The 23,099-nt window shown below is 43.7% G+C and overlaps 1 protein-coding gene across 1 annotated transcript in view; it reads right to left on the reverse strand.

Annotated features, from left to right (window-relative positions):
- Window positions 1-2,101: 2,101 nt before the first annotated feature.
- Window positions 2,102-23,099, reverse strand: part of Ctnna1 (catenin alpha 1) — a 191,732-nt gene continuing 170,734 nt past the window's right edge. Inside the window, exons 11-18 of the mRNA XM_045132282.1 lie at window positions 17,395-17,551; window positions 12,877-13,077; window positions 12,224-12,375; window positions 7,467-7,577; window positions 6,212-6,393; window positions 5,964-6,069; window positions 4,369-4,503; window positions 2,102-3,156 (exon numbers count right to left, since the gene is read on the reverse strand). Of these exons, the coding sequence (XP_044988217.1) occupies window positions 2,869-3,156; window positions 4,369-4,503; window positions 5,964-6,069; window positions 6,212-6,393; window positions 7,467-7,577; window positions 12,224-12,375; window positions 12,877-13,077; window positions 17,395-17,551 (1,332 nt within the window). The 3' untranslated portion in view covers window positions 2,102-2,868. The remainder of the gene's footprint in view (window positions 3,157-4,368; window positions 4,504-5,963; window positions 6,070-6,211; window positions 6,394-7,466; window positions 7,578-12,223; window positions 12,376-12,876; window positions 13,078-17,394; window positions 17,552-23,099) is intronic.

Raw genomic sequence — 23,099 nt, forward strand, 5'->3', positions numbered from 1 at the left:
AGTCTGGGATTAAAGATGCACATCACCATGCCTGGTTTTATTTAATTTTTTCAAAGCAGGGTCTTACTCTAGACCAGGCTGGATTTATGGAGTCTCAGGGTGGCCTCAAACTCACAGTGATCCTCCTACCTCTGCCTCCTGAGTGCTGGGACTAGAGGCATGCGCCACCACGCTTGATCTTCTGCCTTGTTTTGCCGGGGGCGGGGTGGGTGGGCAGGGGTGGCTTCGAGGCAGGCTCTCACTTTGGTCCAGGCTGACCTGGAATTAATTGTGTAGTCTCAGGGTGGCCTCAAACTCATGGCAATCCTCCTACCTCTGCCTCCCGAGTGCTGGGATTAAAGGTGTGCGCCACCACACCCAGCTCTGCCTTACTTTTAATTTTTTGTTTTTTCAAGGTAGGGTCTCACTCTAGTCCAGGCTGACCTGGAACCCACTATGTAGTCTCAGGGTGGCCTTGAACTCATGGTGATCCACCTATCTCTGCCTCCCAAGTGCTGGAATTAAAGGCACTGGGGACTTGCCAGCGCTCGGCATGGTCAGTAAACAGCAGGAAGATCAGGGACAGGAGCAGAATACTGAATGGGGAGAAAGGCTGGAGGGGACCAGAGCCTCGGCCAGTACTAGTAGAGGACTCTGGCTATGCTGACGTGGAAGCCACTGGTAGGCCTGTGCTCAGAGCAGGATGTGAGCAGACTCGGACGTGGTGGGGCGGGGGGGTCTAGCTGCTGTGGGAAGGGTAAGGGAAGTGAGGAGTGGCAGTGCGCCTCCTGGAACTCAGGTACGTGTTCCTGTCACCAACAGAAGCTACTAGGCATGATGGGGTTGGAAGAGAACAGTGGCTGCCATGGAAATGCCCACATTGCAGTCAGCTTCACAATTCTGGCAGAAATCACCCAAGAGCAGCTTGTGGGGAAAAAAAATTTATTTTGGCTTACAGACTCAAGGGGAAGCTCCATGATGACAGAAGAAAACATTAAATGATGGCATGAGAGAGTGGACATCACCTCCTGGCCAACATCAGGTGGACAACAGCAACAGGAGACTGTCAAACACCAGCATGGAGAAACTGGCTGTAATACTCATAAGCCCGCCCCCAAACAATACACTCCCTCCAGGAGGCATCATTTCCCAAATCTCCATTGGCTGGGGACCTAGCCAGAACACCTAAGTTCATGGGGGACACCTGAATCAAGCCACCACAGCCCACAAAGCAAGAACCAAGGCCTCCTGCGGAGGGCACCACGAGCAAGCAAGTAGATCCCACCAGTCAGGCCCAACCCTGGACTTGGTTTCGACTTCACGGCCTTCAGGAACTGTGGGAGGCAGTTTGCTGTAGTAACAGGCTAACAAGATGGCTTAGGACAGGTGACAGTAGGCAGAGGTGGTGACAAGTAGTGAGACCTTACATACAACTGAAAGGCAGAGTTTTAATTTTTTGATACCAGAAAAATAAGGTGGCTGTAGTGCCAGCTAGCAACAAGAGGGAGAGGGTCCTTCAGTATGGATGAAAGACAGCAGTGTCCACAAGGTACTTTGGACAGGCTATATCCAAGTGAAGATTTAGATAGTCAAGCCAGCCATCTAGCTGAGATTAGAAAAGTGATCCAGAAGGGAAGGCATCATCCAGTGAGGCACTTGGTTCAAGAAGAGTGCCCCTCTGAGCCCCCCATGAGTAGGTTCGTAAGGCAAAGACTCAGTAGTAAAGTGGGCCAGAGGGTCAGGCATGGTGTGCCTTAAATCCCAATGCTGGAAAGGAGGATTACTGTGAGTGCCAGATGTAGAGTGAGACCCTATCTAAAAAAGCCAAAAATAAAAAGAGAAAAAAAAAGGAATGGCATAACAGAAGCCAGAAATGTAACAGTAAGTATAGCCATCTCTGTAGGGAACTCTGCCTAAGATAAGAGCGCTTGCCCCAAAGGTACCAGAGCTAAGGCTGGAGGCCACTGTGTTTGTTCATGTTATGGCTCAAGAAAGGAAGGTGGAGGAGCAGGCTGGAACATTCACTAGTCACTGCCCGGTGCGCTAGCATAGCCTGTGAGTCCAACATTATGGCAAGTCTGTGACTCTTCTTGAAGGTAAAGAAAGGACTTCTGCTGTACTCTTGGTTTCATAGTGGGCTTTATTGAGAAAAATTAGTGTAAAAAAATCAGGATTCATAAAATTTAAATAAGACAGTAAAATTATACCTTGTAGCTATAGTAATCACAAATAAGGTAAAGTCTAAATTATTGCCTAAGCAAACACTACTTTGTCAGGCTTCTGTTACTAGCCCAAGGCAGGGAATACTGATTATTAGAAGTGAGCCCCGTGACAAATTTGCATTTGAAGCAGAAAAAAGCATGTTCCGATTACAGTGTTAACAGTGTTCTAGCCTGAAAAAAACTTGATAATGTTTTGCAGCAGAGTACATTAGTAATTGTAGACATGCATTGTAATTCCCATTTCATAAAGACAATCGTCAGTTTTCTTCATGATATTTTTGTTTTGTTTCATATGGTTTATCCCTTTCTAGTATCTTCTTTTTCCAATTTCCTAGGGTGTCCCAGCTGCTGCTTCTGGGGGTGAAGAGAGCCACCCTGCTTAGAGAAAGGGCACTCCAACCTAGTCAAGAGTATGACTAACAAATCAATTCTCTTTGGTTATGAAATTTTTATATTCATTTAAGCTTACAAAAATATAGCTAGAAATATACTTCTGAATTCTAAAAGTATTTTTTGACCAGTTTAAACACAAATTATGTCCTTGCAAATTTCCCCAACCTGGTTGGGTCCAAACTCTGCCTACTTCCCTGTGGAATCAAACATTAGTGCTCTCTATTTAGCAAATACATTTGAGTGATTTTTCAGAGCCCCATTGGTGAGGGCAGGCTTAGATGCTGTCCATGGCCTTGAACTCACTAAGGGCCTGCACAGGGTTTACGTGTTTCTTTTGAGATGCTCGCTTAATCTTAGTCTGGGTCTCGTCCTGCTTCTCTCTCTTCACCAAGGGCTTCTTCTCAGGAGCCTTCATCTTCCACGACACGGCAGGAAGATTAAGGGAGGCCATGCCTTGAGACTTCTGGTATTTGGTGGAAGCGACATAGGATGCCTTCACTGTCTGCACCACAGCGTTCATCAGGTTCTTGGCTGCTTGGATCAAGGACATGGCGCTGTCCACCTACAGGGCACAGATTGGGGGGGGGGGGGTTATAGAGTCTGGCCATGCCAGTCAGGGTCGCCCCAGACGGTCCAGGGTAGTACCCTGGTATTGGTTAGCTCTTTCAATGGGTATTCTTATGTAAGAACTCTTGCCCTTTAAGACAGGCGTAACACACACACGTATCATGACTGCAGAGCTGTAGCATTGGCTCCATGAACAGCCATAAAGGAGATGTGGAGTCGGGCCATCCCTGCTGCTTTCATAAGGGAGGAGACCGTGTCCTCTGATTTAGACAATATGCAGAATTGATTACTACAGATAAGGGGCATCTATGTATGGCAGAGAAATAGAGTGTCAGTATATTCAACATAAAAATAACTGTTCTTAAAATGCTGGGCTGTGAGTATGGCTCAGCAGTTAGGGGATCTTTAAAGCCTGCTGGTCTGGGTTCAATTCCCAAGACACATAAGCTGGGTGTGGTGGTGCACACCTTTGATCCCAGCACTCGGGAGGCAGAGGTAAGAGGATTGCAGTGAGTTCAAGGCCACCCTGGGCTAGAGTGAGACGCTACCTTGAAAATAAAAAAAAAGTGGAGCAAATGTCATTTGTTTGCAATGGCAAAAAACCCGGGGGTGCTGTGCACATACACATAAATTTAAGACTCAGCATAGTACAGCACCTCAGGGAAACATCCTTTTTCTCCTGTCCAAAGTCAGAACTGTGACCCTTCTCAGTGGAGTATACTCAGTGAGAAACCAGCCTGTACTGTCTGCCTTACAAATACAAAAATGAAAAAAAAAATTATTTGAAGAGAATGGGCACGCCAGGGCCTCTAGCCACTGAAAATGAACTACAGATACATATGTCATCTTGTACATCCAGCTTTCATAGGTATAGGGAATCAAATCTGGGTCTTCAGGCTTCACAGGCAAGCACCTTAACCACTAAGCCATCTCTCTAGCCTTGCCTACAGGTTTTTAGCAGGCTTCAATCCTCGCTGGGGGAAGCGAAGAAGATAAAAATATTCTTTCCCCAGACAGTAGTAGCAAAAGGAAGAGACCAGCCCTGGTAATGGCTCCACCTGTCACCAACCATGCCATGCTAAAAAGAAATAGTTTAGGGTCCATGCTCTCTAGGAACCAAGATGGACCTTGCAATTTCTGTCCTCCACACGTTTCCTATTTAGGCAGGTGAGACAAAGTTCATCAAATTCCCTCTGACAAGACCTACCCCAGAGACGACGAGCTCTCCACCCAGGTTCTGCACCTCAGCCTTGACCTTGCTGCAGATGTTGAGCTGGTGGCAGTAGAGGGCAATGCGCTGCAGGTAAGCCAGCAGGTCCTGTTTGCACGCTGAGTCTGGGCACTGATGGAAGAAGCAACTTAGCACCAAACACTCCAGCCCGGCTGACTGCTCCCCACCCCAGCGTCATTTCTCAAAGGGTTGCAGGGCATCAACATTCTTTCTCTCTTCTTGTTGGAGCAAAGGGCAAGAGTGGTGAAGTACCCACGTCCCTTGGTTGTTACACCCCCAGGCCACGGTGCTTGGGAACGTGGCACAGCACAGCCACTGCTGGGTGTCATGTATGCCTCACACCTTTCAGCAGGGAGAAAGAAGCCCAGGCACTGTGTGAGAGAAAAAAACCTCAGCAAGCAAGTCACACCACCTGGAGAAAAAGTTCTGCTGCCCCAGGGCACTTTTATCTACTCCATGATAAAACACTTGGTAACAGGAGACATTTGCTTTAGGCAAATACAGAAGAGGGTGAATGGTTAAACCAAGCAAGAGGAGGCAGTGGCCCCTGCTCAGTTCCCATCTTGCCGCTGTAGCACAAAGCTGAGTTAGAAGACTTTACCAGGGAAGAAGCATGGTAATTCTTGAGTGTTAAAACATTTTCTCCCAGTGAGGCTGGGTGATAAGGAACAGTATGGTAAAAATGGATACTACAGTCCATGCCAGAAGCTTTGAACATTCTTCTAAGAAGCCATGAAAGCAGGGCCGACCCAAGTCTGATTTACATTCTCTGAAAACAGTGTTAATTAATGGCTGTGTGCAGAATAAAGAAGAGTAGAAGACTGCAGAGACCACCAGTGGTCCAGGCGGGGGAGAGAAGATCTAGATTTTGGGCCACTGGTTTCAGACAAAAGACCAGATAGATGGTGTCAAAAATCTTTGGTCACAAGGCATTTTATCTGGTGGCATGAAAGAAAGGGTGGTTAAGAATCCTGGCTTGAGTAATGAGAGATAGCTGTCACTCATCCTGTAGCCTCTATGAGACCTAGAGCTTGGGTAACTCAGGGAAATCCCTAACTGACAAAGAGCTGTCTGACAGTAAATCTGGGAGCACCCAGGCAATGTGCTGCAAAGCTTCTAGGATGTGTGGAGCACAGTGCTGTGACCAGTCAAAAGGAGAGAAGAAAGGGACTGAGAACACATGCTACTAAGAATGGAGAAGCCTGTCCCCAACTAGGCATTATTAGCCTTCCAAAAGACTGACCCACAGAGCTCCTCCTCTTTATCCTTGCATAAACATGGACACATCTTGGTCCAGTTTAGGTTGGCAGAAGCAGATTCTGCCCAGAGCCAAAGAGGGAGAACTGAGAAATAATTCAACAGCAGAGGTGGTTTGGGGTAATTAAGTGATTGAAAATTTCACATCAGACACATCTAGTTCCTGAGATTCATCACAGAAACAAGAACCCAGAAATTTATGCTGGGATAAATTAACACAGGGTAGGACAGTTTTCGGAGATCAGCCATGGCCCATGAAAATATCAGTAGTATCCACTTCAACAGAGTTCCGGTAAGAGAGGCTCGTTACTTACATGATCTGCAATGGTTCGGCCAAGCTTATCCATCCTGGATCCTGCTTCAGCGATTTTCTTAGCAGCACTAATCACATCTGATGTATTTTTGAGTGGCCCTTTGCCTCTGAAAAGAGAGAACAATATCCTTGTCCATAAAGTCCCACTGGAGGTAGGTGGAGAGAAGTTGTCACAAAGGAGCACTGCCTGTGGGGAAGGAAGCTGCCCTTTCTTTGCCCAGCCCGCCAGGACAGGGTGCTGCTGCTCACCGAGTGAAGTCGGTCATCTCCATCATAATCATGCACATCTGCTTGGCCAGCACAATGATGTCGTTACCACTGTCATCCCATTTGGAGACTTCAGCATCCAGCTTGCTCTTTTCTTCCTGGAAGCTGGCCACCTGTTCTGCAATCTTTGCTTTTTGCTCCTGCGGAAGCTGAGCCATGATCGCCTGTAATCAGAAGCCCAGAACACTCTTACATAAAGACAATATGAAATTTTCCACAATGCATTAGTCAATACTTTCAACAGGTAATCTATGACAAAGGTAGAATAATGGTGCAATAGATTTCATTTTGCCTAAAGGGCTATTTCTTCTCAATTTTTGCAGGAGTTTACTGAAACCTCAATTCCCGACCCACTTTCAAGTTTTAATGTGGAGGAAGAACGCATGCGAGACATCGAAGGCTGACGTGGAAGCGTCCTAATCCCATGTGTGCAGAAACAGACTGCTTAATTTCTTAGAACTTATCCTTGCTGCTTTCAGTGTCAAAAGGACAGGAGAGAGGAAAGGAGAGCACTGCTCTTGCAGGACCCTGAGTGCACGTCTCCCAGTGTGCAGGTGCATTGTGGTGTCGCACGTTAACTGGACAGGGCACTTGGGTACCCTGAAGCGGCACTTTGGAGATCTGCTGCCCAATTCAAGTCCTCATGCCAGGCTCCAGCTTCTCAGCTCTCAAGTGCTCGTGGTGGAGCAGGACGTGAAGCAGGGGCCTGCTTCTGTTTGATGGGTTTCCAAGGAGTGTAAAAAGAGACTCTTAGAAGTGTATCTTGACATCTTTCCAAGAACATAACTGCTCTTGACTGGAGACTTGATGACTCAAATGAATGTAAAGGCTCTGACTGGTTTCCTTGAATTGTTTTTTAAACCCATAAATAAGTGAATAGTGCATACCCATTGTTACCAGTAAGACAAGCAAAGGCAATAATCTTTTCCAGAATTGTTTTAAACAAACATGACACTGAATAGATCCTTAGTGTATCCTGACTCAGAGGCTAGATCATAAACTGGTGCCCCAGTGGACAGCTAAGGGTCTCCAGATTTCTGCCAGGCTCCCAACTGAGGAGACATTTTGGAGGAAGCGATAACTGACCGGCAGGTGCCATGGCTCGAGACTATAGTGGTACTGCCAAAGAAAAGGACAAGAAAAGGGAGCTCTGAATACTGAGGAGATAAAAGCCAGCCCCTACAGGGACATGAGAGGTCTGTAGAACAAGCTAAGGAGCCAAAGGATGCTTCCTTACCCGGGCACTTTGTCCAGCTATCAGTTGGTCATCTTCTGTCTGGACACTTGTCCTGCTTCTGACATCAAAGTCTTCTGTTTCAAAGTCAGAGTCATCTAATTCCTCAGGGGTCTGCAGCCAAGACAGAAATGGTAAGTCAGACATAGCCTCAGGCCTCTGGCCAGAAGCATGGAAGCCCAGAATTCTGCCATTTAAGTTACAGGCCCTTGAAGACTTGTACAGAGTTACAACCACATCATTTAGATAAAGTCCCCAGCTAGTACTGCTAGCACTTTTCAAAGAAACCTTCTTTATGGGTGCTGGGCTAAATGCACACCCATCCTCACCCCCCCCCCTTTATGTGTGTGTGTTTCAAAGTAGGGTCTCATTCTAGCCCATGCTGACCTGGAATTCACTATATAATCTCAGGGTGGCCTTGAACTCACAGTGATCCTACCTCAGCCTCCCCAGTGAGTGCTGGGATTAAAGGCATGTGCCACCACGCCCAGCTCCCTCTCCCTAATAAATAAATATATATATATTTTAAAAAGACCAAAGGACTGATTACTGGTCCTAGTTCTTTGCTCTAATTATGAAATAAAATTCTTATTTTGCACAAATTACTAGCCTCCCATGAGAAGCTACTGACTAGAAACAACAGTGTCATCTTCTAGCAGTAAGGGGGCAGCCGGTGGAACAGCTGGGGTTGGCTCTCGGCCCGGCTGGCCGGCCTGTGACAGGAGGGCAGTGAGGCGAGGACCTCATCTGCACTAGGCCTTAAGCCAAGCCCAGCTCTGGGGCTTGTTGTAAGGTTCAAATGACAGGACATGTGAGCAGCACTCAGAAACTGCCAAGACGGTCTTGGGTTCTGACACATGCAAAGGCTGGACCTGTCCTTAGAGGAAAAGAGAGACCGGTGGGGATGGGAATCATACAGGGCACTGCAGAGCTTGTCAATGAGTAACACTGGAGTCCTGCTGAGCTGATGGCATGAAACACCGCAGCACTGGGGTCACAGCTTGCTTCATGTTGCTGAACTAAGTATGCTGAGGAGCTTTTCAAAGGAGTTCCTTCTAACATCACTTCCTTACTGCCCACAACTGTTCAAGGCCCTAAGAACTGTTCTTACCAAGAAAAGAAATAACTCCATTCTTTTGTTCATTCACTTATTTATTCAGGTATCTGCTGAGTGTCTGTTTTCTAATAAACACTACTCTGGGCCCCGGAAATGGAATGTGGCAGACACAAAGATCACTGCTCTCACCCATATTCTAATAGGAGCAATCACGACAAATGACTTGTATGTCGCAATACTACTACTAAGTGATCAGTGTTTTAAGTAAACAGCCATCAAGAAGACTGAGGTAGGAAAAGGACTCGACACACTGCAATGAGACCATCCATGCAGGAGACCGCAGAAGAGGGACTTGGCCCACTGGCTGCGTCACAGGCTTGGGGAAAAGAACAGGACAGTGTAAGGACAAGCGACATAAATATCCTTGCTAGTAGAGGTGACTTGGTTAAAGCTTAAAGGAACAAGTGTGACGATGGAAGGTTGGACCAGGGTGGACAAATGCTCATACACTCTACTGGGAAGGTAGTCAACCAGACTTAGTGGTTAATCAGAAGGAAATCCATGGTTTGTATCTGAGCAAGGGAAGGAGTTACTATCAATGAGTAAAAGAGGGTCTCAGTAACAGTGACAAGTGTCAGAGGAGACTGGAAAGATGGCTCAGTGCTTATGTTAAGAAGTGCTGCCTGTAAAGCCTGCAAGACCAGGGTTCAATTCCCATGCCACCCACATAAGCCAGGCACAGAGAGTGATACAAGCATCTGCTGTGTGATTGTAAATGGCAAGAGGCCCTGGAGCGCCTAATCTTTCTCTCTCACACACACATTAATAAGAATGTCAGATAGAGACCAACTAATTAAAGACACTGGTAGACTCGAAGGACTGCTGGATAGCAGAGTGCAAGAGGCAGTAGGCAGAGTAATGAAACTGAGGTGCTGGAAGTGGCTAAGGCATGACTACAGAAGTGATGTGAGGGGCAGGGCAAGATACAAAGAAACAGCTGGAGAAGGATTTTTTTCTTCTTTTGGTGGTGCCCAGGTAGTGATTCTTAAATTAAGGCAATGATTGGGGGGTGGGGGTGGTCAGTAAGCAACAAGCAAAACCATGAGTGTCTGCCTAGCCTCTGTCTTGCCTGGGGCAAGAGCTTCTGGTTGATCTCAGTTCTGTTCTACAGAACAGCTTTCTCTTAATTCTACATTTCCAACCTGCCTACTTGTCCAGGAGGAGGCAAAGACCTTAACCATATTCTTCAGTGCCAGCGCAAAACTAAGTATGGCAAAAACAGCCACTAAACACCAGGGCCGTGAGGAACACATCACCTAGGTTTCATCTAGAGAAACTACAAAAGTTATTATCTTCTTCTTTTTTTTTTTTTTTGGTATGTATGTGTGGTACATGGAGGTCAGAGACTGAAATTGGGTGTCTTCCTCAATCACTCTCAACCTTTTTATCTTCCTCCTCGAGGTGGGTTCATTCTCTCTCGCCAAAGCTGACCTGGAATTCACTAGGTAGTCTCAGGCTGGCCTCAAACTCATGGCAATCCTCCTACCTGTGCCTCCCGAGTGCTGGGATTAAAGGTGTGTACCACCACGCCTGGATCATTTTAAATTTAAGCCATCTCGCCAGATATCTTCCCTTCCTTTCACAGAGAAAAGAAAAAGAAAGCACTAGGCCCCTCCAGCTACTGCAAATGAACTCCAGATGCATGTACCCCAGTGTGCATCTGGCTAATGTAGGTCCTGGGGAATTGAACCTTTGGATTTGCAGGCAAACGCCTTAACTACTAAGCCACCTCTCCAGCCCCCTTCACCTTACTTTTGAGACAGAGTCTCAGTGAACCTGAAGCTCACAGATTTGGCTAGCTGGACAGTAAGCTCTAAGGCTTTTCCTGTCTCTGCCTCCCTGAGGGTTGGGATTAGAGGCATGTGCTAGGAAACTGAGCTAAGGTCCTCATGGCAGTGTGGCAAGCACTTTACTGATGCGGCCATCTCCCAAGCTCTCATTTTCATTTTTACTTGATTCCAAACAGAGGGAGAATGGACTCTTCAGGGCATCTAGCCACTGCAAACCAACTCCAGATGCATGTGCCTCTTTGTGTATCTGGCTTTTACATGGTTACTAGGGGTTCAAATTCAGGTGGTTAGGCTCTGCAGGCTAAGGCCTTAATGGCTGAGCCACCTCTGCAGACCCTTACTTCCATTTTTAAAAGAAGACTATCTCAGATGAAGGAATGTCCTGGAAAAAGGACTCAAGCAGCCCGCCTGGGAACCGCCTAGCTGTTTTCCTCAGAAGGGTGTTCTGGCCTGAAGCATTTCCTGGATGAGTGTTGTGTTGTGCAGGCTACTTTGATCGCACTGGCTCTAACCTGACATCCAGCCACATCATTCCTGTACCTCAGGGCTTCTTCTGTTTCCATCTATCAAGACAGAAGGAATTGCTGAAGAGCAGAGCTGTATCACAAGTTAGAACTACTGGTCTCCATGGTTCACCCAGATAAGCCTTTTGTTGAACACGAGTTCTTCTCAGCACAGCATCAAGAAAAGAGCAAGAACCTCCACCACCTTGCTACCCACCCCTAACATGTCCCTCTTCCACGTGTGCTTTAGCCTAAAGTTCTTTCCTGGCTCACCCATGGGAAGAGCAGTCTTGCCTGAGTGCCTCCATACTACATACAAAAAGGACACAGCCGCCTTAGAAAAAAGGCATGTTTGCTGGCTAGCTTCTGCAGGCTAGGTGGAGGGGTAGGTAAGATGGCCAGACTAGGAAACAATGAAGGCATAAATCAAGCTCTATTCACTGGACAACACGGCCCACTACTGGCAATGCAGCAGATAGATACTGTACTCCACAGGCCTGCTCTTCAGCCAAGGGAGGGCCTAGGAAAGACTACAGGGGTCCAGATAGCTCTAGAAGAGTATTCAAAAGCCCCACTCTCTGACTCCAGAGCAACATGCTGATGCTCTCAGTGCATGCAAGGAATCAACTGTTTTGAAAAGGTAGCGTGGGTGACCCAGGCCCAGCACTCTTGGCAGTTTTTGAAATTCCTCTGTTCATGCCAATGCATAGAGAACTGGATTTTTCTTGCAGGCAGTGAGAGCAGCTGCTTTCTCAGAGATGGTCAAACAAGGCCTAGAGGCTGTACTTGACGCAGCTCTAGGAAAGCTCACAGCTGGCCACGAGCTGGAGAGCACTGGGAAGCCGCTGACTGCCCTCCAGCCTGAATTGAGCATCTTCCTTCAAGGAGAAGAGCACTCTTTGTGAGCAGTAACTCCCACCTACCTTAGCAAAGAGCTGCTTTTCTTAGCTGGGCCTTTAATTCTAGCACTCAGGAGATTAAGGTAGGAGGATAGAAAGGTAAGCCTGCACTAGAGTGAGACCCTACCTCAAAAAACCAAAAACCAACTCTTTTCTGAAATTTTCTATTTTCTTTACCCTCTAATTTAAACTGAAGCCTCAGATTACCTTAAACTATCTAAATTAATTCACCAAATCCAACTCAAGATCTTTTTTTATTTGGTCAGTGTTTGGGCTCTAACTTGCAACTAACGATCATTTCAGACAATATAACTAAATCTATTTCACTCTAACAGCTTTTAGATCCATAGTCCTAATATATTACTACTGCAACTGATGAGTTCCAGAATGCCTGCTTGAGGTCCGCACATGAGAAAGGAGCTGGGACCATGTCCCGAGTGCAGTCACTCACCCGTATCATCAGCACAGCTTTCCTGATGTCTCGGATGCCGTCATACACCAGGCGAGAGGCGTCGATAAACTCATTCTCATCCATGGGCTGGGCAGGGTCTGAGCTGAGGGCTTCTACAGCGGCTTCCACTTGCTCAGTAAAACGTGGCATGACTACAGACAGGAGAGGCAAGGCTCATGGTGAAGAGCCTCCACATGCACTCAAGTATCCAGTCAGTATTCACCAGTGAAGTAAATTACAGTGTTCAAAGATGAAATCGAGGACAGTATTCTATAAATCATTTTTACCAGAGGGTTTGGGTGGCAGAGAACTTGCAATGAGACTACCCTGACATCTTGCTTACGACCTGGGCCAGTAAATCAGCGGTAGAGCAACTGTCTACCATACCAGGGCTTAATCCATGGTACCACACAAGAGAGCAGGACCCACCTTAATTAAGTTAGTATTTATTCACTAACAGGAAAGAAGTTCATCTTGAGTAGTATATATATAATTAACCCCTGATTATTCATAAAATATACACAAAGGAAATATATATGTGAGGCTTCACTTTTCATTCATGAGACATACCATCCAGAACTTGTAAACTCAAGCTGGGTTCTGATCCCATGATGGGGCCAAGGGAGCACTAGGAAGGCACATAGTCCTCGTACCTGTATTGGAGAGCAGCTTCGTGGCTTCCAGAACCTTTTCTGTGTACACTCCTGGCTCATAGTTGTCCATCTCTGAGGTCACCACATGAATGACTCGAGCTGCCCGGCCTCGAATGGCACCAGCGGTGCGGTCTAACCCATCCACATCTTTCTCTTGGAGAGCGATGACACATTTGTTCACATCTTCCAAAATGTGATTCTCTGAAGAATAAGCAAAAAGCCAAATGAGGGTGGAGGCCTTTCACTAGAGGGTGACCAAGTTACCTGGCATCTGTGATTTACTGAGCATGTGCTTGGTGCCAGCCCCATTACCAGAAGCTGTACATACAAAAGGCAACCAGTCATGGTTCACACATCTCCAATGCTAACACTCAGGAGGCTGAGGCAAGATAAGTCAGAGTTTGAGGCCAGCCTGAACTACATAGCAAAGAATCGGGTTTATATGTACTATTGCACTGGATTTTTTTTTTTCTACAAAATTTTCTTATTATTTTTGTTTTATTTATTAGAGACAGAGAGGGAGAGAAAGACACAGAATGGGCACGCCAGGGCCTCTAGCCACTGAAAACGAACTCCAGATGTGTATGTTGCCATGCACATCTGGCTTATGTAGAACCTGGAGAATCGAACCTGAGTCCTTAGGCTTGAACTCATGGCAATCCTCCTATCTCTGCCTTCCAAGTGTTAGGATTAAAGGCATGAACCACCACACCTGGCTGAGGGGAGGGGAGGGAAGAAGAGAAGAAGAAATGGGCTAGTCAGGCGTGGTGGCCCAAGCCTTTAATCCCGGCACTTGGGAAGCAGAGGTAGGAGGATCACCATGAGTTTGAGGCCGCCCTGAGACTACATAGTGAATTCCAGGTCAGCTTGGGCTAGAGTGAGACCCTATCTGGGGGGAAGAAAGGGGAGGGAGGGGTCAATTGGAACTTATCACAAGTACTTTTTAAATCCAGATTTACTAGATACTCATTTAAACAAACTTGTACCAAGCCTGTTCACCAGTCAAGGTCTATGTGTTCAAAACTGCTTTTTCATGAGCATATATATACCTATCAATGGATAAGATGCATTTTTCATTACAAAAAAAAAAAAAAAAGCTACCAAAGAGAAAGGTGCTGCCATTACATCTGTAAACCAATATTTTCGCATACTGTGGAATTTAACACTCATTCCTGTTTTAGGATGGTTAGTACTTGGGGTAGGGTAGTGAGGAGCAACATAGCACCCTAAGAATTAATGCCTTGTCTTTTTTTGGTCCATTAAACACAGTAACTCAGACCTTCATGTAGACAACAGAAAACTTACATTTTCAAAATCCTTTATTTTTTTTTTTTTTGGTTTTTTGAGGTAGGGTCTCACTCTAGCCCAAGCTGACCTAGAATTCACTATGTAGTCTCAGGGTGGCCTCAACTCATGATGATCCTCCTACCTCTGCCTCCCAAGTGCTGAGATTAAAGGCGTGCACCACCATGGCCGGCTCAAAATCAATTTTTAAATTTAATACTTTTTCCTAGTTGCCCCAAACCAGAGAAAGCTATATCACTGTTTATCAACCAAGGGAAGTCTATTTTAGAAATATTTTAGGAAGTTGAGCCACTGTCTCCAGCAAAGGCCCTGTCTAGCTTAAGACCATGAGACTTTCACATACCCAGGACACAGCACCAATCATGCTCGCCACATGGATCCTAGAAGGAGGAAGTGGGAATCCACTAGGTATTTCAAATGTGGGATGCTACAGAGTACCCACACTAACTGACACCATAGAGTATATTAACTACTCTTCATGGAAATCTAAAACCATTATTGAGTATATGCACTACTTTGAAATCCTGCTCTTAAATACCCCAATCCAATCTCTACTTATAAGACTACTTTTATTAGGAAAAAAAATTTCATACACATGCTCACAGACATCTGTACAAGCATGCAGTTGCATGTACATGCATACCAATGAGATCCTACTATAGGCACCACTTTATTTTTGTCAACTGACAACCATCTAGACTGTCCCTATAAATCTTTTTCACTTATCCTAATAACTACAAAGGTACTTGTAGAATAATCATGCCAAAAGCCAAGAAGTCAAGCAATATCTTCACTTTTAGCCAAACTCTATGAAGTCCCAACAGTCAGACTTCGTGCAGGGTAGGCTCCTGCTCAGAAAGAAGCCGGGCACGCTTGAGGATCACCGTAGCACCAATGCACGAGGAGAAATTGGCATATAACACAGGCCAAGATGACGCTAAGACATGGCTTCCTGTCTTTCTGCCTGTGACTGCTGTAGGTGACAACTATCTAGGCTGTGTCCTAGGTTAGTCACCTGCAGTCCCCTTCTACATAAAAAATGTTAAAAGTGCTGTAAATGAGGGAAGTATCTGTGGTATCGAGGTATCTGAGTGCTACAATTAACTGCTTGTTCTATTGAACCTTGCCTGAGCATCTGCTTGCCCTTCATCCTATGCCGCTAAAAAGCAAAGAAATTGCGAAGTATGCCTAGTACTACTAAATAAATATTTATCATTCCTCAGCAAGTGACAAAACATTAGACGACAACCGGGTAGACCTCTAAAACTCATGCTCTGAAGATCACTCCACTGGAGATCTCTCCAGTCTCCCAATAATGTCTTAAACTCAGATATTTACATAAAATTTGAACATACCAGGGCTTAGTGGTTAAGATGTTTGCCTATGAAACCTAAGGATCCAGTTTCAATTGCCCAGCCCCCACATTAACCAGATGCAAAAGGTGGTGCATGTGTCTAGAGTTTGTTTGCAGTGGCTACAGGCCCTGGCACATCCATTCACCCCCCCACCCCACTGCTTTCTCAAATAAGTAAATAAAAAAATATTTTGACATAGAAAATGCTAATAAAAATTTAAAAAAATTAAATTAAATTAAAAAAATAAAATACTTTGATAAAAATTTGAACATACCAGACAAAAGTCTATCTGCTAAAGAATTTCATTTCTCTTTACCATTCTTCTGTTTTCTGTCTTGTACTCCTAAAGATACTTTCTGGATCCCACTAAATGCTACTGTGAAATCCCTTTTGTTCATGCTTTTGAAGGATGTTACATGAGAAACATTTACTTCTACGACATTTTACTTTACTGTGAGAAGGATTGAAGATTCCATGAGACTAAGCCTAAGATATACCTATCTTAATCTTAAAAAACTACAGGAATGTAGTATTTATCCAGAGGAGGGTTTTGCATTTAGATTTCAGAATATGTTGTTTGCTTTAAAATGTGCTGTGAAGGTGGAATGTTTTCTCTAAACCTATGAAAAAGAATAATTCAGTACTTCAGTGGGAAAAACAACAGAAGGCCAAGATCTCCCCAAAAAAGCCAGTGCTGCATTTTTGGCACCTGCAATGATGTGCTTGCAAATGAGTTTTTTGTTTTAAAGTACCAGCACCTGGAATTTGGCTGTCCTGTAGCAATATGATTGACCCTGTTTACAGACTGCTTTCTCCTGACTTTCTCAAGTAAAGCAAGCCTAAACTACCAATCTCAAGGAGAGCCTGTAAATCCAGGGAAACATTGGCATGCAGAGCACAGTCTCCCCTTATATAGGTCACTGCTGGAGGACTGTGCTGTGCATATACTGAAGCCCTGCTTCTCTTTCAAGCCCTATTGCCACTCACATCTTCCACATTCTAGCCCGAGGTTCCCTGGCATGACAGGTAGTTTCAGCCCTAGAGAACTCAGCCACAGAATCTGCCCACACCTACTAGCCTCAGGAAGCTTGGCACTTCCAGAGAGAAGCCGTACAGCCAAAGGCAAGAGGCCAGATTAAATGGAAAATGCATTTAATGTTACTCAATCTAAGAAGACAGGATTGAAATTTATTTCTGTGTGATAAACACTGAATTGCATTTGACAGTCATTTTCTATATGAATGCAATTTGCTATGTTATTACCAGTTTATGTTTATATAATGAAATCAACTGTTTTTGTGAGGTGAATTACCCAGATTTATTTTTTGCAGTTCATAATTAAATGGCACTTAAATATTTCCTCTCTGTTTTCTGTCTGTGTATACACAGTCTTGGGAAAGTAGTCAAACTGATCACTTCTGAGAGAAAAAAAGAGAAGCTCAAGAAATTTAAAAAGGTGTTTTTAAAATGAAATGAATGGTGATGGTAATGAGAAGTTCATCTTAAGTTTCACAGTTCATAAACAACTGGGACACAGGTCAACTATTTCTCTAAAACAGTAATAACATGACAGGTGAATGATTACAATGCTATACAGGTCATAACTAGAAGGTTCTAGTCTTCAAAAGTAGACAAAACTTTTGTTGGCTAGCTTTCTAACTCACGCTTCTAGAACAGACGGCAGCCCTATCACTAGGGAAATAGTACTTCTTAATTTTTTTAATTAAAATGAAAACCAGCATAATATTACAAAAATAACTTCTTTGTCCTAATGTAGAGGCATTTGTCCATGATTATAGCTCAGCTGATAATAATTCCACACATTTTCACATGCTGCTCGGGGGAACCATGTCATTACCTGAGACAGCCAGGAAGTCATCAATGGAAGTAATGTCATCAACAGCATCCGTAAGGACTCGGACTTGTTTTTCCCATTGTTCTTTAAAAAGATCCATGTTCTCTTGGGCCAGTTTGCTCTGTGGTTTTGCTGCTAAAGCCAATGCAGCATTGATAACCTACAAAAGATATTAATGTACACTGTTTACTCTTTTTCAGAGCCATGCAGATCAAAATAGAATAATTTTGTGCAATGACTCCACCTTACATGCATGTCACTAGAAAATGAGATCATCTGCTCCACTGTAACCAGGACAAAGGTGATATAGCAGAACATTAAATAACAACTCATAAATATTATTGTCAAAATTCTATTTGGAAACCATGGGCAATTATTGTAGAACAAACAAAAAGTCTGTCTAATTGCTTTACTCTAAGGGCAATTCTTTTTTTTTTTTTTTTTTTAAGTTTTTCGAGGTAGGGTCTCACTGTAGCTCAGGCTGATCTGAAATTCACTATGTAGTCTCAGGATGGCCTGAAACTCACAGAGATCCTCCTACCTCTGCATGCACTACCACACCCAGCTCTCTTTTCAATTCTTATCACAGCAATATATGCACATGAAAACTACACAATTAAAATAATAGTCTACATATGATTAACTATCTTGGTTCTCTCTTTTAAATACTTTCATATAAAATATGTGCTAAAACATTACTAAATTATTCAATGTTAAACATGTCCTATATCACTTTTCTACTGTAAGATTATCTCAGTGTATTCCTATTACCCATCACTATTAATCTTCAGATTATAATGCATCCAGAACCTAAAATGCCAATTTATCAAAGTTCATTCATAAACAAAATATTCTATCCCAATTTCAAGGATTATTTTTTGTTTTCATTTTAATAGAGGCATATTTGATATATAAAAGCTACAAAGAAAAGTATATAATCTGTTACATATCAAAAATTTTATGGGGCTGGGCGTGGTGGCACATGCCTTTAATCTCAGCACTTGGGAGGTGCTGTAAGTTCAAGGACACCCTGAGACTACACAGTGAATTCCAAGTCAGCCTAGGCTAGAGTGAGACCCTACCTTGAAAAACTTAAAAAAGTCACGCACACCTATAATCTATAAATTACACAATCATCCATTTTAAGTAAACTCACTGACAGTTACCTGTGGTCACAATTATGCAATACCTCATCTGATTTTTTTTTTAATTACTCAAAAAACCCCACCCTATATCCATTACTATCATCTCTCCTTTTCCTTCAAGCTCTTTGTTCCTTCCTACCTTCTATAATCACTAAATTATTTTTTACTCTGATGATTTGCCTATTGTGGACATTTCATGCAAATGGAATGATGATATGCCAACTTGAACATGTTTTTTTAAAACATTTTATTTACTTCTTTGAGACAGAGAGGGAGAAAGAGATAGAGCGAGAATGGGTGCACCAGGGCCTCCAGCCAATGCAAATGAACTCTAGACACATGGGCCACCTTGTGCATCTGGCTTACATAAGGACCTGGAGAGTCGAACCTGGGTCCTTAGGCTTCGAGGACAAATACCTTAACTGCTAAGCCATCTCTCCAGTACTTGAACATGTTTTTGAAAGTTCAATCATGCTGTAGCATGTCATCAGTACTTCATGCCTTTTTCTTTTTTTGAGGCAGTGTCTCATTCTAGCCAAGATTGACCTAGAACCCACTTTGTAGCCCAGGCTGGTCTTGATATCACAGTGTTCAACTGCTATGATTAAAGGTATAAACCACCATGTCTGGTCATTTCTTTTATTTCAATTATTTTATTACATAGTGATAATGCCATATCTTATTTCATAATTCCACTTATTTGAATTTTCTTTTTTAAAACTTACTTATTTTTGAGAGAGAGAAAGAGGATAGGTGCACCAGGGCCTACAGCTGCTACAATGCCAGATGCAATGAATGTGCCACTTTATGCATCTGGCTTACATGGGTCCTGAGGAATCAAACCTTGGTCCTTTGGTTTTGTAGGCAAGTACCTGCTAAGCCATCCCTCCAGCCCTTATTTGAATTTTCTTTACCCTTTAGCAATCAAAAATGCTGCTATATATAAGCACTCATATATATGCTTTAATGTTTTCATCACTCTAGAAATGGAGTGGAATTCTTGGTCATTTGGCTAACTTTATTGCTTTTTTTTTTCTCCTCGAGGCAGGGTCTGACTTTAGCCCTGGAACTCATTCTGTAGCCTCAGTCTGGCCTTGAACTAACAGTTACCTCTGCCTCCCAAGTGCTGGGACTAAAGGCATGTGCCACCATGCCTGGCTTTATTGCTATCTTATTAGCAAATGCCTGACTGTTTTCCAAAGTGACTGTACCATTTTTAACATTCCTACTATTTGATAGGAGGGCTCTAATAGCCCCTCATCTTCACCAAAACTTATTCCCCCCCCCCCTTTTTTTGTTTTTGATGTGTGTGTGGGAGGGGTGTGGATGGTGGTGCAGGGGTGGTATGCTCCCCGGCATGGGCGAAATCATGCATCCTGTTGTACGTGGATGCAGAGGCCAGAGGAGTGTATTGCATGCCCTCCTCTGCTACTTTTCTGCCTTATGTCCCACTGAGCATGGTGCTCCTGTGCTTTCATTTACTTTTTTTTTTTTTTTTTTTTTTTGATTTTTCAAGGTCAGGTTTCACTTTAGCTCAGGCTGACCTGGAATTCACTAGATAGTCTCAGGGTGGCCTAGAACTTGTGGTGATCATCCTACTTCTGCCTCCCAAGTGCTGGGATTAAAGGCATGTGCCACAATGCTCGGCTTTGTTGTGCTTTAAAAAAAACTATTTATGAGAGAAGAGGCAGGGAGAGAGAGAGAGAGAGAATGAATGGGAGTATCAGGGTCTCTAGTCACTGCAAGTGAACTCCATATGCACGTGCCACCTTGTGCATCTGGTTTACATGGATTCTAGGGAATCTAATATGAGTCCTTACGCTTTATAGGCAAGCAGCTAACTGCTAAGCCATCTCTCCAACTCTTATTGTACTTTTTAGTTAGACTAACTGGCCATGAGCTCCACCAACCCTCCTGTCTCTGCCTTCCTCTCCTGTACTGGGATTACACATTTCCATGTTGGGGCTTGTACTCAGGTCCTCATGCTTATGCTTCCCAGACGACGATTTTCCATTTCTTAAGTTAATTCTAGTCATCCTAGAGTCTGAAGTGACCTCATATGCATTTCTCTGATGAATAATGGTGTTGTAATATTGCTTTCATGTGCTCACCAACCATGTCTATATATTTTTGGAGAGCTATCACTTCAGATCTTTTCATGTATCCAATGAATGAAATAAATGAGTAGTATGAAAATGAACTTGGGGACAGAGAACAAGAGTAATGAAAATAAATGATTAAGCATTATAGGACTGGACAAATGGCTTAGCAGTTAAGGCATTTGCCTGCAAAGCCAAAGGACTTCAGTTCAATTCCCCAAGACCTATCTAAGTCAAATGTACAAGGGGGCACATGCATCTGGAGTTTGTTTGTAGTGGTTGGAGGCCCTGGCACACCCATTCTCTCTCTCTCTCTGCCTCTTTCCCTCTCTTACTCTCATAAATAAATAAATAAAAATTTAAAAACAGCATTATAAAGGTGAAGTGATTCTAAAACAGTGACCCTAAAAGCAGATCCTATCATATGGCAGAATTTAGTGTAGGATAAAAGTGACATCAGAGGTCAGTGGGAAGAGTACAGGTTTTACATGTGGTGATCCATTTAGGTAAAAATAGAATTTTGCCTTCCGTTAAAACTTTACTACCCAGGCTGGGGAGATGGCTAAGTGGTTAAAGCACTTTGTTATAAAGCCTGAGGACTCAGGTTCAATTCCCTAATACCCACATAAGCCAGATGCACAAGGTGGTGCATGCATCTGCAGTTCATTTGGCTAGAGGCCCTGGCGTGCTCATTCTCCCTCTCTCTGTCTCAAATAAAAATTAATAATAAAAAACTTTATTACCCAGTTTATTTACATAATGACAATATAGCAATCATATATACTATCATTGTTATTTGTTTTAATTTTTTTGTTCATTTATTTGAGAACGACAGAGCAAGAAAGACAGAGAGAATGGGCACACCAGAGCCTCCAGCCACTGCAAAGAACTCCAGAAGTGTGTGCCCCCTTGTGCATCTGGCTAACGTGGGTCCTGGGGAATTGAGCCTCGAACTGGGGCCCTTAGGCTTCACAGGCAAGCGCTTAACCACTAAGCCATCTCTCCAGCTCTCAGTCCCACTTTTTGACAACCCCCAAACCAAAGCAAAGCACACATGCCCCATCTGCAGAACTACCTGCCAAAAGATATTCAGTAATAATAACCCCTCCCAATTTCTTGCTAATGAGATATTTCATTGTGTCCCTGAGTCTCTCTGTTACAATGTGCAACTGCAACTCAGACTTTTTTTTACAATCTTATATTTTTTGTGGTCCTTGCTTTTGGGTACCTGTACTATATATAATTTTGCAAATAGTAAAGGTTATTATTATTATTATTGCTTTTTCAAGGCAGGTTCTCACTCTAGCTCAGGCTGACCTGGAATTCAGTACATAGCAGATGACAAATTTTTAAATGCTGTTGGTTCAAACTCCAAGAACAAATGGCAAAGGTGTGTAGTTATGGTGACTCACACCTGTAATCCCAGCACTTAGAGGGGAGGAAGAGACAGGAGGATCAAAAAGTCATGGCCAGCTGGGTGTGGTGATGCACATCTTTAATCCCAGCACTTGGGAGACAGAGGTAGGAGGATCGCTCTGAGTTCGAGGCCACCCTGAGACTACATAGTGAATTCCAGGTCAGCCTGTGCTACAGCGAAACCCTACCTTGAAAAACAAAACAAAATTACGGCCAGTCAACCTGATCTACATAGCGAGATCCAAACCAGCCAGGGCCACATCATGAGTCTCTATACTAAACCCCACCCCAGCAACAACAACAACAAAAAGTGACAGGGCTCACATATTTGCCTCTTTTATTTTAATTTTTTTCACCAACTCCAGATGCATGTGCCATTTTGTGCATCTGGCTTACATGGGTATGGGGAATTGAACCTGGGTCCTTAGGCTTTGCAGGTGAATGCCTTAACTGCTAAGCCATCTCTACAGCCCTTATTTGTCTTGTTTCTAAACGTATGTGGATAGCATGAACTCTTTGGCCACTGATGAATTAATCACTGCTGTTATAGATATCATTTAATAGGCTGAAAGAGGTCTCTGTCATGCCTAATTTGCTATCATGGAGTAGAGAGACAGAGGTACCTTTTGTTTTTATGTTTACCTGCCTCCAATATTATACTCTCCCATTAGGTATATGTGGAGTTTCTCAAGATACAGTACTGGGCTACCTTCTCTCTTTACTGTACACTTCTCCTGTCCTAAGCAATTTGATTCACTATTTTCAATACCATCCATTTGTCAAATACCATCACATTTCCCAACAGTCACTTCAACTCCAACTCCTTTCCTAACTACATTCCCAATAGTTCTAACTTATAAATTCCAATTTAAGCAAAACTCATAAATTCTTGCATCCAATCAGGTTGTGTTTTTTAAATCCCTATGTGGTGGTTTGAATAGAATAGATGGCCCCCAATATATTCAGTTGTTTGTTTATAGTTTGCATCTGCAGCCACCTGGTTGGAGGCAGTGTCACTGGGTGGATCTTAAGGTGTGGTGGAGGGTTT

This window comes from Jaculus jaculus, chromosome 13 (genome assembly GCF_020740685.1).
Source record: "Jaculus jaculus isolate mJacJac1 chromosome 13, mJacJac1.mat.Y.cur, whole genome shotgun sequence".
Taxonomy (NCBI): Eukaryota; Metazoa; Chordata; class Mammalia; order Rodentia; family Dipodidae; genus Jaculus; species Jaculus jaculus.